The sequence below is a fragment of the Salmo salar genome, chromosome 09, assembly GCF_965601325.2.
Source record: "Salmo salar chromosome 09, fSalSal1, whole genome shotgun sequence".
NCBI classification, from domain to species: Eukaryota; Metazoa; Chordata; class Actinopteri; order Salmoniformes; family Salmonidae; genus Salmo; species Salmo salar.
Genome location: NC_138299.1, coordinates 29,131,424 through 29,147,023, shown reverse-complemented (window position 1 = coordinate 29,147,023; position 15,600 = coordinate 29,131,424). Strand labels below are relative to the sequence as shown.

Genomic DNA, 15,600 nt, shown 5'->3' with positions numbered 1-15,600 from the left:
GCTGACAACAGGAGCAAGTTACCAGGTGTGGCCGCGAGTCAGTTAACCAGAAACAAGTCATTTCTGACAGATTGAGAGGAGGAAAAAGGGAGGGGAAGAAGAACATAAAGAGAAGAGGCAAGCCCCACAGATTCAACAGCCGGACTGGTTTGTTGTGATGCAAATGCAAAGTCACCATTCCTCCGTTCCCTTCTCTCTGAGAGCCCTTTATTTCTCTGGGAAGAAACAGCATGTGACCTTATCACAGGACGAAATAGAACACCAAGGCTAAGGTCTTCTGAAGGGGAACTTCTCTCTCTGTCTCTCTCTCACACAGGACATCAGTCATTATTATGGAACTGGAATCCCCTTCCTTGCACACACGCACTGTCTCTGGTCTGGTGTTAGCGTAGCATAGCTTGCTAACATGCTAGCTGGGGTATTTAATACCTAAACGGTTGCTTTGCAGTGGCGCTCCCCACTGTTTGAGTGAGCTGATATTAGTGGCTGGGGATCGTGTGTTGATCCAGCTCAGTGGACAGCCAGGGTCAAGTGGCCTCATGCTGTCTGGACTCCATTACTCATATTGTTGCTGTTATTGTGTTATGCTGCGAAGGCCCCATATAGAAAAATACCCAGAGATGCAGTAAATCCATGTCTCTATAGGACTTCTACTGAAAGTGATACACTCTTGGCCCTGTGGCAGACAGAGAGTTTGTACATAGACACAGTGTGTTCCTGGTGGATTTAAACGTGCTGGGTGAAGTAGTGTACTGTGAGCGGAGGCCCATTTGCACTACCCTGTGTACAGTAAGCTACATTCATAGGCATGCACATACACACTTACAAATCAAATCAAATTTTATGCTGGATACGGGCATGAACAAGTACACACACATACACACACAGAAGCTTTTTCCGTACGAATTAGAAGTGTTTGGGACCTTTTTTATACTATTTTGGGTCTCTGAGTGGATTAGTAAAGCAGGGTGCACATTAAACAGTCTCTCTCTCTCTCTCTCTCTCTCTCTCTCTCTCTCTCTCTCTCTCTCTCTCTCTCTCTCTCTCTCTCTCTCTCTCTCTCTGTAAAGTACACATTCTGAGCGGTATCCATAGAAATGACCTCCCCAAGACCACGTAACCTTGCTTTAATTATTTGTTTGAAAACAGCATGGAGTTCCCATGCTGAGAGCCGCTGTGTGTGTGTGTGTGTGCGTGCGTGCGTGCGTGGGTGTGTGCGTGCGTGTGTGTGTGTGCGTGGGTGCGTGGGTGCGTGAATCGTAACGCCGTGCAGTGTAAGGACATAAGGGAAACCACCAGATGTAAATACTAAAACATGGTTGGAGGTTTTGGAGAAACCCCTGTCTGTCCCTAGTGTGCCTGCCTCTCTCTCTTCTGGTCTGGTTAGCCCTCAGACATGTAGAGGGGGTGTCTATTCTGTGGATGTGTGTATTCTGTGGATGTGTCTATTCTGTGGATGTGTGTATTCTGTGGATGTGTCTATTCTGTGGATTTGTCTATTCTGTGGTTGTGTGTATTCTGTGGATGTGTGTATTCTGTGGATGTGTGTATTCTGTGGATGTGTCTGTTCTGTGGATGTGTGTGTGTTAGGAGAAGGTTTGGGAGTGTAGTCCCCCCTTCCACACATGGACACATGCCTCCCTCCATCCCTGCCTGCCATCCATCCCTTCAGTCCTCCCTCCATCCATCCCTTTCTGCCATCTATCCCTTCAGTCCTCCTTCCATCCCTGCCATCCATCCATCCCTTCACTCCTCCTTCCATCCCTGCCATCCATCCCTTCACTCCTCTATCCCTGCCATCCATCCATCCCTTCACTCCTCCTTCCATCCCTGCCATCTATCCCTTCACTCCTCCTTCCATCCCTGCCATCCATCCCTTCACTCCTCCATCCCTGCCTGCCATCCATCCCTTCCCTCCTCCCTCCCTCCCTCCCTCCATCCCTCCCTGCCATCCATCCCTTCACTCCTCCTTCCATCCCTGCCATCCATCCCTTCACTCCTCCATCCCTGCCTGCCATCCATCCCTTCCCTCCTCCCTCCCTCCCTCCCTCCATCCCTGCCTGCCATCCATCCCTTCCCTCCTCCCTTCATCCCTGCCTGCCTGCCATCGATCCCTTCCCTCCTCCCTCCCTTCATCCCTGCCTGCCTGCCATCCATCCATCCATCCCTTCCTCCTCCCTCCATCTCTGGAGAATTCCTGCTGGTGTTGTTTTAAGCACACTCCATTAGCAGCTCATAAGAGGAGAGAAAACAGTGTTATCAGGCCTGGCTCTGATAATCTCAATTGGCTTTACTCAACCTGATAAAAGGTGCTCTGGGGGCAGAGTGGGGCTTCGGTCGGTCAGCAACCCCCTCCCTCCCCGCTGCCCCTACCAGCCGCCTTACTGTGGCCACTTGTTCAGAGAATAAAAACAGAACCGTGTGTGTGTGTGTGTGTGTGTGGTGGGGGGGGGGGGGGGGTCAATCTTGGCAGCGACCCTGAGGGAAAATAATAGAATATCTATATACACTCAGTCGCCAGTTTATAAGGGACACCCATCTAGTACCGAATCGAACCCCCCTTTGCCTCCAGACCTGCCTGAATTCTTTGGGGCATGGATTCTATTCTCAGATACGCTGTCACATTCAAACATTGCTCAATTGGTATCGAGGGACCTAAAGTGTTCCAGGAAAACATTCCCCACACCATTACACCACCGCCACTGACCATGGACTCACGCTGCTTACGCCAAATCCTGACTCTGCCAACAGTATGATGCAACAGGAACTGGGATTTGTCAGACCAGGCGATGTTTTCCACTCCTCAGTTGTTCAGTGTTGGTGATTGTGTGCCCACTGGATCCGCTTCTTCTTGTTTTTAGCTGATAAGAGTAGAACCCAGTGAGGTCGTCTGCTGCAATAGCCCATCCGTGATAAGGACCAAAGAGTTGTGTGTTTCGAGATGCAGTTCTGCCCACCGCTGTTGTACTGCACCATTATTTGCCTGTTTGTGACCCGCCTGTTAGCTTGCACAATTCTTGCCATTCTCCTTTGACCTCTCGTCAACGAGCTGTTTTTGCCCACAGGACTGCCGCTGACTGGATGTTTTTTGTTTGTTGCATCATTCTCGGCAAACACTAGACACCGTTTCTGAGGTACTGGAACCGGTGCGCCAGGCACCGACGAGAATGGGCAAAACGACAATTGTTTAGCCGGTTCTAATGTTCAATTGAACAGTAACTGAATGCCTCAATGCCTGTCTGCCTGCTTTATATAGCAAGCCACAGCCACGTGACTCACTGTCTGTAGGAGCGAACCATTTTCCTGAATGGGGTGGTGTACCTAATAAACCGGCCACTGAGTGTATGTTTGTGTATGCTGCTGTGAAGAACTGTTTTCCCTACTCAAATGATCATGTTGGAACAGCATAATAGTCGAGTGTAGACAGCAACCAGATAGGAAAATATTTTTGTGTATAGCTATGCAATACCTTTCATAAGAAGTACATATGAGCAACCGTTTAGTTGGATAAGATCAAAACATGTTCTAAATAGATCAGTAACTCAAACACACTGTTCCTTGTGCACTTTGTTATTCCTGGGGCTCTGTCTTCCCGTCAGTGATCTGGAATGGGAATATTTAGCACCTGCAAGAAACATTCCTGATATTACGTGTTTATGGTTATGTCCCAGAATAGGTAAGAATCCACATGGTTATAATTTCCAAGTCGTGTGTGGCGTCTTGGGAGAAAGAAAAAAAGAGAGAGCAGGACATATATTTTTGGCAGGCCTTGTTCTGTGAGCCTTGTTCTGTGAGACTTGTTCTGAGAGACTTGTTCTGTGGGCCTTGTTCTGTGAGACTTGTTCTGTGGGCCTTGTTCTGTGAGACTTGTTCTGTGGGCCTTGTTCTGTGAGACTTGTTCTGTGGGCCTTGTTCTGTGGGCCTTGCTCTGTGTGAGCCTTGTTCTGTGGGCCTTGTTATGGGGGCCTTGTTCTGTGGGCCTTGCTCTGTGTGAGCCTTGTTCTGTGGGCCTTGCTCTGTGTGAGCCTTGTTCTGTGGGCCTTGTTATGGGGGCCTTGTTCTGTGGGCCTTGCTCTGTGTGAGCCTTGTTCTGTGGACCTTGTTCTGTGGGCCTTGTTCTGTCGGCCTTGTTCTGTGGGTCTTGCTGTGAGCCTTGCTCTGTGTGAGCCTTGCTCTGTGAGCCTTGCTCTGTGTGGGCCTTGCTCTGTGTGGGCCTTGCTGTGAGCCTTGCTCTGTGGGCCTTGCTCTGTGTGGGCCTTGCTCTGTGGGCCTTGCTGTGGGCCTTGCTCTGTAGGGGCCTTGCTCTGTGTGAGCCTTGTTCTGTGAACCTTGCTCTGTGTGAGCCTTGCTCTGTGTGAACCTTGCTCTGTGTGAGCCTTGCTCTGTGTGTGCCTTGCTCTGTGTGAGCATTGCTCTGTGAGCCTTGCTCTGTGTGAGCCTTGCTCTGTGAGCCTTGCTCTGTGTGAGCCTTGCTCTGTGTGAACCTTGCTCTGTGTGAACCTTGCTCTGTGTGAGCCTTGCTCTGTGTGAACCTTGCTCTGTGGGCCTTGCTCTGTGTGGGCCTTGCTCTGTGTGGGCCTTGCTCTGTGTGAGCCTTGCTCTGTGAGCCTTGCTCTGTGTGAGCCTTGCTCTGTGTGAGCCTTGCTCTGTGAACCTTGCTCTGTGTGAGCCTTGCTCTGTGTGAGCCTTGCTCTGTGTGAGCCTTGCTCTGTGTGAACCTTGCTCTGTATGAACCTTGCTCTGTGTGGGCCTTGCTGTGAGCCTTGCTCTGTGTGAACCTTGCTCTGTGTGAACCTTGCTCTGTGTGAACCTTGCTCTGTGTGAACCTTGCTCTGTGTGAGCCTTGCTCTGTGTGAGCCTTGCTCTGTGTGAACCTTGCTCTGTGTGAACCTTGCTCTGTGAGCCTTGCTCTGTGTGAGCCTTGCTCTGTGAACCTTGCTCTGTGTGAGCCTTGCTGTGAGCCTTGCTCTGTGTGAACCTTGCTCTGTGAGCCTGCCCAGAGGGAGTGCGATAGCAGGAATTTCTGCTTTGTTTACTTACTCAGCTGGTGTAGATGCTGGAAGCCTGTCTCTTTCCAAAGTACTGCAGGCGAAGTGACACTTCTGACAGTAAAGGTAAATGATAGACAGCCGAACATGCTCTTTTATGTCCCTCTAACTCATAGTGTGTGAGCCACAAACAGTTTAAACTGCTATTTACAATAGGTCCAAAAACAAAACCTCTCTTCACTAGATCACACATCACAGTCCCAAATCAACATTGATATGATCTAACTTTTCCTCTCTCTTTTCCCATGTAGGCGTTAGTCTAACGGCAGCGGGGTGGCAACGAGGTGGCAGGGTAGCCTAGTGGTTAGAGTGTTGGACTAGTAACTGAGTTGCAAGTTCAAATCCCTGTGCTGAAAAGGTACAAATCTGTCGTTCTGCCCCTGAACAAGGCAGTTAACCCACTGTTCCTAGGCCGTCATTGAAAATAAGAGTTTGTTCTTAACTGACTTGCCTAGTTAAATAAATAAAAAACAACTGTCATTCCTCTGTCTGGGTACAGCCGATCTACTCTCTGGGTGCACCCTCGCAAATAAGCTTGCCTCCATCTCTTTTCCCAACTGTGCGTTTTGTCCATTTACCAATGTCACTTTGAGCGGGCAGATTACGGCCGTTTACATTAATAGCTGAAGGTAAAGGCAGGTATCAGGGGTTCATGGGGGATTAGGAACTCAAATTGGTTCCAGAACCTTCCCTTTTTTCCATCTAATGACCAGTCCTGTAGCATTGCCTTCTCCACGTTCCAAAAAAGTTACCTTTCTCTCTTTTTTATTCTTTGAAAAGGGGCTCCATGCTGGAATCACCCCATGATGATTTAAAACCTTCCTGTAATATCAACCACATGTGGGTACCTTTAGTGCTACCAAGCTCAGTCCTCTCTGACTTCTTAGTATGAGAGAAAGAGAGATAGGGAGGTACTAGATTTCAATATTTTATTTGATTTATTTAACCTTTATTTAACTAGGAAAGTCAGTTAAGAACAAATTCTTATTTCCAATGACGGCCTACACCTGCCAAATCCGGGACGACGCTGGGCCAACTGTGCACCGCCCTATGGGACTCCCAATCACGGCCGGTTGTGATACAGCCTAGATGGAGATGGCCAGTTTAGGTAAAGCTGGCCCAGTCTGGGGTAGTGTAGCCAGCTTGTCTTTGACACGGCCCTGGGTCACTGCGTCCCATTTGGGACTTTAAGAGGTTGCCCCTGGCTGGCAGTCACCTTCAGATGACCCCTTGGTCTTTACAGTGGAAAGCGGCGGGAGCAGAGAGGAGGATCGGGGAGGACTGCACAGGGAAGGCTTTGTGGAACTGCACTTATTCGTGGCTGTGGCGGTGATAAAACTTCACACAGCCTAATTGATGGGCTTGCTGACATAACAATACCTTGTGAAAGAGCCGAGTGGCCATGCCTGGTCCTCATTTATAGACAGCTGGACGGGGAGCACAACCCCCCGCAGTGAAAAGAGAGAGCGAGAGATAGAGAGAGAGAGTTGGGGGTGGACAAATGAAAGGAACCATTTGTATGTTGCCACTTGCGAACGTATATTATTTTGAATTTCTAATGAGTGATAACACGCGAGGAATAACATGTTTATAGGGTGTGCGTGTGTGTTAATGTGTGTGAGAGAGAGTTGTGACATAGCCTACTGAGTGGTCTAGTTTCTCAGTGGCATGGCTGCTTCACCATAGCACACACTTAATGCCTGTGGAATGCTTTCCCGGTCTCCATAGCAACCAAATGTAATCAAAAGCTTTATTAAACAAGGGAAATAGATCATAAGGGGCATTAAAAGAAAACCTTGTCGGGTTTCCAAGTCTGCTCACAATCACCCTTTTGTTGTTGCTGTATCTGTTTTGATTGGCTCTCTAAGAGCCAGTGGCTAATGTTGTTACTAAGTCATGCAAAACTGTGTTGTTGTGTTGCGGTTTCTGATGAATTCTCCTGTTGGTGAATGCTGTGTGATTGAAAGTGTTTTTCTCCTCTCTTCTCTCTTCTCTCCCAGGTTCATTAACGCCAGGAGAAGAATAGTACAGCCCATGATTGACCAGTCAAATCGAGCAGGTAAGAAAGTATACTCCACATATCTGTTCCACTTTTTCCAGAAACACCAGCTCTTCCAGTTGATGTACTGGCATACACATCATGCCTACTAGCCTGGAGAATCCCCAGCCCCCCTACTACCACCATACACACACACACACACACACACCACACCCTATCTTCTTATTTTCTCAATGGGAAGTGTGTGGTGGTGGCGCTATCTGTTAGTTGATTGCCTGTAATTGCCGATATCCTAATCTAACACTGAGAGGTGCTTTAGCAACACGTTCTCTCTCTGTGAATTGCTAATTGGGCACAAGAGAAGCTCCAGGAATGCTTGGAGCATTTTGGTATCTACTTTGTGTTTTTTAACTCACTCAATTCCCAAGTGTCAGTCCTCTTGCTGTTGCTGCTCAGTATTCACTTAGCCCAGATTTGAAATATCAAGGGTCCTATATGTGATTGTATTAAACGTCATCATTTCAATTTAGTAATTGTGGGCGATTAATTCATTCTGGTCATGAAAAACTACCTAACGGATGAAAATTAGTTTATTATGATCCATTGATCTCTGATTTCTGTCTGGACGCCCTACTTAGGGAGAGATTTTGTATTTTGTATTTATTATGGATCCCCACTCTTCCTGGGGCCCGGCAAAATTAAGGCAATTTTAATACAATTTTAAAAACATTACAATGCATGCATTACAGTTTTCACAACACACTAAGTGTGTGCCCTCAGGCCCATACTCCACTACCACAAAATAATTTTCTATTCCTCTGAAAAGGATTATAAGGAAGGGTTCATATTGCAAATTGATCAGGCATTGATTTTCCATATCTACAATGGTCAGACGACAAAAAGCACTGAAAGATTAAGTCGTAAACATGCCACTCTAGAATCGAGCAAATAATCCGGACAGGAATTTATGTAACCACCCTAGGCCGTATCGACTGTAACATTACTAAGGAAAAACGCCACATAATTTGTCTTTGAGGGAGAAAAGCTTTTTGTTGATTAGCTCGCTCCAAATCTAGAGAGAGACCCACAAATTGGGGAGGAGATTGTGCAAATTAAGTTAACCAATTATTGAAATGAGACGCGCCTTTCCGAATCTCAGTACAATTATTGTGGTTTGTTGGGAATATCTGAGAGAGAGGAGAGAAGAGAGAGACAGAGAGCGTGTGTTTAGAGTGTGGCAATCAGTAATCTCTCTGAAGACAGCATGACTAAAAGCTTCCCCTAATCTTCAATTTGACAGATTACTCCAGATTAGGCTGTTTAGTCCAGGAATATGCTGTTTGCTACAGACTCCAGAATACTCTTACTGAATAGGGCTAATAATATGGGGTGGGGGTGGCAAATTCTGACCTAATTTGTTTACTACTGTGGACAGTATTATGATGTTAGAATAATATTTTTATATGAATCTTATTTGTAAATAATGATCATGATCAGTCGTTTCACCTTCGCTGTAATCTGGAGATTTTAAGTAATTTGAATTTGCAGGGATAGATAATGACAATTGCAGGGGGGTAAATAGTGATGTTTGTGCCAATGCTGTCCCATAACGTGTCTCTGTCCATGAAATAACATCTCTGTTGCTTGGGGAATGGCTGGTGATGGTCTTGACAGAACATGCTGATCTTGTCAAACTGCATGCTTCCTTTTGTCAGTTAGAGAACAATGCATTACTCCTTCTTTTGTCTAATGCTAAAGTGTGTGTGTCTACTCATACTGCATGTGTTTGCATGTCATGCATCAGTCATGGTGGACATAATGTGTTGCAGTATGTTTGGGCTGGAGCTGGGACAATAAGCTGATTGTGTGGTTTGTCTCCCCCCCCCCCCCCCTCGTGTCCATGTTTTGACTACAATCAGGTTTTCTTCTTGATCCTTCAGTGAGTCAAGGAGCAGCGTACAGTCCGGAGGGCCAGCCCATGGGCAGCTTTGTACTGGACGGCCAGCAGCACATGGGGATCCGGCCAGCTGGTAAGCCCCCCCCCCCCCCCCCCCCCCCCCCCCTCCTCCTGTCCTGCATACTGTATACTAGTCACTGTGCTGTGTATGTTTAGTCACCAATGCACCCCCTGTGACTGTATGACTACTGACAGCAACACACACCAACCCCTCTAGCCCTGGAAATGTCACACCAGCACTGACTACTGTGCTGTACATGGCAGCATCATCAACCCAATTACTAACCAATGTCACAAAACTACTGATGATATCACTGCATCTTAATAAAGTTCACTTACTCAGTCAACTCCACCCTCCTCTCTCAACTCCCTTAGGTATCACTGTTTACCTCCATTTGCTTGTCTCTCTTTTCACCCATCTCTATAACATGACATAAATCTTTGTAACGAACGGGGAGATTTGTGGAGACTAACATTTTTAGACACTTCACTACTGCACCTTCTCTTCCTCTTCCTCTCTGTAACCAATCCTTCCTTCTACCTACCAGGGTGTCTATCTGCTCTGACCTGTCTGTCATTCCACCTTTGACCTTCTGCTGACCTTTTCTCTAACGTGTTTCTCCTCTTCTAGGGCCTATGAGTGGAATGGGGATGAATATGGGCATGGATGGGCAATGGCACTACATGTAACCTCCATCTTGTAAAGCAAAACGCAAAGAAAAAGGGGGAAGTAAGTACAACTGGGCTTTATTTCTCAAACCTCTAGGCTTGTGGTTTTAACCCACAAACCCCCTTACTCCACCACAATCCCCCTCCCATCCCCACCCTAATTTTACAACAACCTCCCCCACAGCAACCCCCTTGACAACCAGTGAGTGTGGTTGGTGTAGCATGGTGCTTTAAGGGGCGGAAGGGGGGTAAGGAAGGGGGGTTAGCTAGCTACTGAAAGATGAATAGAAGGACTGGGAATAGTGGGAGTTGCCGCCATGCCGTGAAGCTTTCTCCTGTTGGTCCCTGGGAGAGAGAGGGGGGACTTGTGGCGCCAGCCCAGACAACAGAAAAACAACCAGCACAACCAACAACCAAGGTCTTGCTAGCATGGCATGTACCGACTCCACACATTCATTTATCCCAACAGGGCCATCTCTCTCCCCATCTCTGACAGCCAATGCAAATGTTGGACATTTAGGGAAAAAATAACATCTCCAGAGGCAGGGTCTGACGGGGAGAAATTAAGCAGGCTCCAGTGAAGCGATAAAGAAGGAGAAGTGAAACTGTCCTCTGAGTGACATAAATCTGTCTTGGGAACGATTGATGCCCAAATTATCTTATATGCAAAGACGGGAGCGCCGCAGTACATTACGGTCCTCGGGCGAGATATACGAGCCGTGGGTGACATGGCCGATCCTTCACTGGGGGGTGGGGGTGGCAAGTCGGGGAGCGAGGGGAGGGGACCTGTGTGTTTTGATTATTTTTTACTGGAGGGGGCATTGACTAGCCCCGTCATGAGACACACAGAGACAGAGCAAAGAGAGACACAGAGATACATTTAAAGGACCCGAGACTCTCTCTCACACACAGACACACACACACACACACACACACACACAGACTGTCTGATTAATCCTGGCCATTCCGCCTCCCACTAGCCAGAGCGCTGACATTTGAAAAATCAAGACGTATCACATCCCAACGGCGGCGGGGCAGAAGAGATTTTATTTAACACCCAAACTCCTTTGCCCAGCGAGGCACAATATAATGACACTTACCTTGATTAAAAGAACCCTTTATATGTAAATTGAGCCTGGAATTTCCGAAGAGTCACCAAAGCCATTCTATTGGCAAAGCCCATTTCTCTCCTCTTTTTTTCTCCCTCCCTCTCTCATCTCATCCCCTCCTGTCTTTGCTAATGGCATCAGGGATAAAAAACCTTCGGGAAGCAATGTTCCCTAAAACAGACACAGAGACAACATTTGCTCAGCTTGGATAATTCTTAATATAGGCTATATAATTTTGAGACTATTCAATTACATAACATATTTTATGCTTCATGACCAATTACATTAATAGCTTAATACAGAGGAATATTATCATCTTCTGATTTGATTACGCCGCCAAACAATATGGTATATTTGGTACTTAATTATCGCCAGCCATTGAGCAGGCCTGCTCTGCCAGAACAGGACAGAACTGAACAGAATGGGAAGAAAGATAGAGAGAGAGTGTGGGGAGAGGAGAGGAGAGGAGAGAGATAGAGAGAGAGTGTGGGGGGGGGGGAGTGTGGGGGGAGAGGAGAGGAGAGAGAGAGAGAGAGAGAGAGAGAGAGAGAAAGAGAGAGAGAGAAAGAGGGAAAGAGAGAGAGAGACCAGTCTCACCATTATTGTCTTCAGATGATTTGACCACTCCTGTTAATAAAGGGGGGCCCACAGATCTACTTAACAGAATGACTGCAGCTTACAAGACTGGAGATTACCATCTTACAGTGTCAAAAACATCTGTTGGGCCTTTTAACAGGAGCCGCTCCAGGTTATATGGAGGTGAGGGCACCCCTCGCACAGCCCTTGCCATACACCCCAGCCCTGCCCAGCCCAACCCATCATGTCCAGATTGAATTACTTATTTTATGACCCCGTAGTGAGGTTTTAAGAGAGCACTGCGACAAACTTGTGAATTTCCAATGAACTAGACGTGGATAGTAGGAGGGTAGTGAGTGTTAGAAAATGGCACCTTGCTTTCAGCCAATGAGATTGGTCATTAATCTTGGCCTCTGCTGTCCTGTTTTCTCCCTCGCTACCTTCTCAACTTGCTGGGCCCTCCTCTGTCATTTCTTAATTGCGGTGTACTAAGGTGGAGGAATGTGGAGAGTGAACATGCTTGGTGACCTTGTGGCGACCACTCTCCCTCACCCCTCCCTCCCAAGCAGGGTTAATCCCCCAAGGGTTCACATTACAAAGCAGGCCTATCCAGGCCCCACTGGCTCCAGCACCAGAAGTATCCCACCCCAGACCCACGCCTGCTCTCCCCTGCTTCTCTCCAGGGTCCAGGCCTTTGGACCAGGCCTGTTCCCATACTCCAGTCCCAGGCCACAGTGCCCCCCCCACCACCACTACCTTCCCCCTGGTCTGCAGACAACAAACATACCCCTGAATACCCAAACAGAGGCACCACTGAGCAGGCTTCTGTTTCCACCAACCAGGCACAGAGTGAGGGGATGCCAACATGCTGGGGTATCCACACACATCAGCACAGGGCCCTACTCTCCATACCAAGAGGTATCACATCAGCACAGGGCCCTGCTCTCCATACCAAGGGGTATCACATCAGCACAGGGCCCTACTCTCCATACCAAGAGGTATCACATCAGCACAGGGCCCTGCTCTCCATACCAAGGGGTATCACATCAGCACAGGGCCCTACTCTCCATACCAAGAGGTATCACATCAGCACAGGGCCCTGCTCTCCATACCAAGGGGTATCACATCAGCACAGGGCCCTACTCTCCATACCAAGGGGTATCACTTCAGCAAGGGGTATCACTTCCTTTTATCTCTCTGTTGCCTCTGTTTCTTGCTATCTCTGTGCTTTAGCTGTTGTTGTCATTATACTCTTAAACCTACGCTCCTCCTCTTCCAAGAGCAGCACTTTATTTTGGTTAAAAGTGCCTCTTATTGGAGGGGAAATCACAAAGCCTTGAATGCTATTCTTAGACTGGCGTGTGTTTATAGTTAAATGGGCTCTAAATTATTTAATAACTTCTTTAATGGGTTTTAAATCAAATATGTTCGCAGTAGTGCGTCCCCCTGAGAAAACGGCTCTATTCGGGTTGTCACTACATTCAGTGGGGGAATTGACTCTTCTGCCTGTAAAAGTATTAGTGTTGCTAACATCAATACGGCTGCTAGCTTCACATCCTCCAGGACGATTGTGTCTGGATGGTTGGAGATCACTTTCCAACCTGAGAACTGACCATGACATTGTACTGACATTGTAACGGACTCTCAATCACCTAAAATAGAGTGATAAAATAGCTTTTTTAGCACCTAGAAACAACATTTCGGAAGTAGCTTTGGACTTTTGGGGCATGTGTAATCCTAAATGTAGTTAGTATGTTATTTGACTTAATTTTTACACCACAAAATGAGCTCACTTTACACAAGGTATAAATTAAAGTTTTATTTTATGCCAGAGTCACGAAATTTGGAATTCAGTAGTACATTTTTTTAATACTTTTAATACGTTTTTAACCCTCCCTCTCTCTCTCTCTCATCTCAGGGCTTCAAGGCATGCCAGGGGAGTACGTACCTCAGAGTGGTCCTATGGGCATGCGCATGGCCCCGCAAAGTTACACCCCTCCTCATCAGATGACCCCTCACCCCACCCAGCTTCGACACGGACCCTCCCTCCACCCCTAACTGCCCGACCCCCACCACCTTCATCACACCCACCATCCCCATCACCCAGCCATGCTGATGCACGGAGGACCCCCCTCTCACCCAGGAATCACCATGTCTGCACATAGCTCCCGCCACCCCCCGCTGAGCCCCATTGACCCCAGCACTGGAGGACAAGGCCTGGACATCCGCGCCCAATTGTATAAGGGAACTTTACTACCACAATGACGTCAACCTCATCAACAACAACAACAGCAGCTACTATGAGAAAAAAACATCAACAACAACAACCCTACAACAAAGCTATTTTCAGAAAACATTTCAGAATAAAAGCGCAAAGCCTTTTGACCGGAATTAGACATTAAAAACAGAATTCCAGATGAGCTGTGATGATTTTTTCTTCTTCTTTTTTTTTTACTTGTCAATTTTGTTACTTTCATCCAAATGGAGGACCAAGCTGACATAAACACTTTGTAAAGTCTTGGACTTTTGTTAAAGATAAACAGAAGATGTTCTGACAACGGACACGTGCAAACACGGACTCGCACACAAACTCAAGACACACACATGCAAACACAGTACCCACTCTCTCCAGTGACACGTTCAACAAATTTTCAAATGAAATCACTCTGGAAAATTGAGAGAAAAAAAAGAAGAAAAGATTCCCAAGAGTTATAACTACTGTAGTATAAAAATTATAGAAACGAAGTTAAAACTTGTGCATTTTTCGTTGATCACTCAATTTATGTTTCCTGAGCTAGTTATAGAATAAAAGGTTAACCCTTTCTCTCACACTGTGTGTGCTCCTTCCTGGAGGAGAAACTGTCTCGGCGGCACAGCAGCACTATTAAAAAGAAAAGATGGAACATCTCAACAACGGACTCCCATTCGCTCCCAACCAGAGCAACAGGGTAGAACAGGCGCTGTCCCCCATAGAGAACAGGGCATGGTGGGAAAAGGCTGCTAAATGACACCTGATCTCTCCAGAAGATTCAGTTTAAAAATGTTTCATGCCCCTCTTCTTTTGGTTCATGAATGAATGTTGCCCTGTAGGTATATAAAAAAAAGTTCTTAGTTTGAATTGCCCAAGCACTGGATTGTGTTGGTTTTATACATTTTTATTTTATTTTATTTTTTTGTATCCTGGACTCTCATTGACAGAGCCTATTGAAGGAAGCTAGTGGAAAAGCAGCATCCTACTTTGCTTCTTTGCCTCTGGATAAACATACTTGCCATATGGACAATACTGACACAATGGTGGATTCTTTGGCACTGGGAGAAACAATTGATGGTTGATGCACCAAAAAACATAAAAAATACAAAATGACAAAAAAATAACTTAAATTATGAACTCAAAGCTTTGGGAAAAAGCTAAGAGAATATTGCAACAGACTTCGTACAGAGTTCAGTCTATTAATTGTTTCATGTTAGATATTCTATGTGTTTACCTCAATTGAAAAAGAATGTTTTTGCTAGTTTCAGATCTGCTGTGGCATTGATATTGTATGTCCATGAATTCCTTCCTTTTTCAGCACGTGTTCCTCACTAGATGATACAATGCCATCTCCCTTAAGCTTTGTCAAAAATACATTATTAAATACTTGTATGAGGACTGTGACGTAATGTTTAAAAGGTGTTCAGTCACAAATGCTGTAATAAATATTTCATTTTTGATTTTTGTTAGATTTGTGTGTGCTGTGTGTTACGAACATAACTAAGAGTAATGGTAATTAAGCCTACATAGTAATGGATTTATATTTATTATAGGTCGTATATTATTTTTATTATTACAAAGTTATCATGGTAATGGTTCTGACAGAAAATGGTTAACAAAGTTTGGCTAAATAGCTATATCAATATTAGGGTAATGCTATAAAGCGCGATTGTTCATTCAAAGACAGTGCATTTCTACACACTTAGGTTACCTTACCCGTCAAAGTTTATAGTTGCAAAACCCCCAAGGGAGTGGTGCCACTTTAGTGGAATGAAGAAAGAAAAGCAACCTGGCAACCTGTTGCAACAAAAGAAATGAATCATTTAAAATGAATGTTAAATCTGTGTTTTAATTGTATTTGCAATGGTTTGCTTTGTCAGAAACACAAATATGGCATGATTTTTTGTTTTTCATTATTATGTCAGTGGAAATGGAGATGCAAAACCTTGGATTTGCATGCCTTCCCATTTGAGTTGAGTTTTAAACAGATA

The 15,600-nt window shown here is 46.1% G+C and overlaps 1 protein-coding gene across 4 annotated transcripts in view; it reads left to right on the top strand.

The window, feature by feature from the left end:
* The window catches only part of LOC106611108 (homeobox protein Meis2), a 109,306-nt gene extending 94,237 nt beyond the window's left edge, over positions 1-15,069 (top strand). For 3 of the 4 annotated variants that reach the window (XM_045723555.2, XM_045723554.2, XM_045723556.2), the window contains exons 10-13: positions 7,049-7,107; positions 8,967-9,077; positions 9,636-9,734; positions 13,277-15,069. In XM_045723555.2, the coding sequence (XP_045579511.1) occupies positions 7,049-7,107; positions 8,967-9,077; positions 9,636-9,694 (229 nt within the window). In that variant the 3' untranslated portion in view covers positions 9,695-9,734; positions 13,277-15,069. The remainder of the gene's footprint in view (positions 1-7,048; positions 7,108-8,966; positions 9,078-9,635; positions 9,735-13,276) is intronic. The other variant, XM_045723557.2, reaches the window with a different exon arrangement.
* Positions 15,070-15,600: the final 531 nt, after the last annotated feature.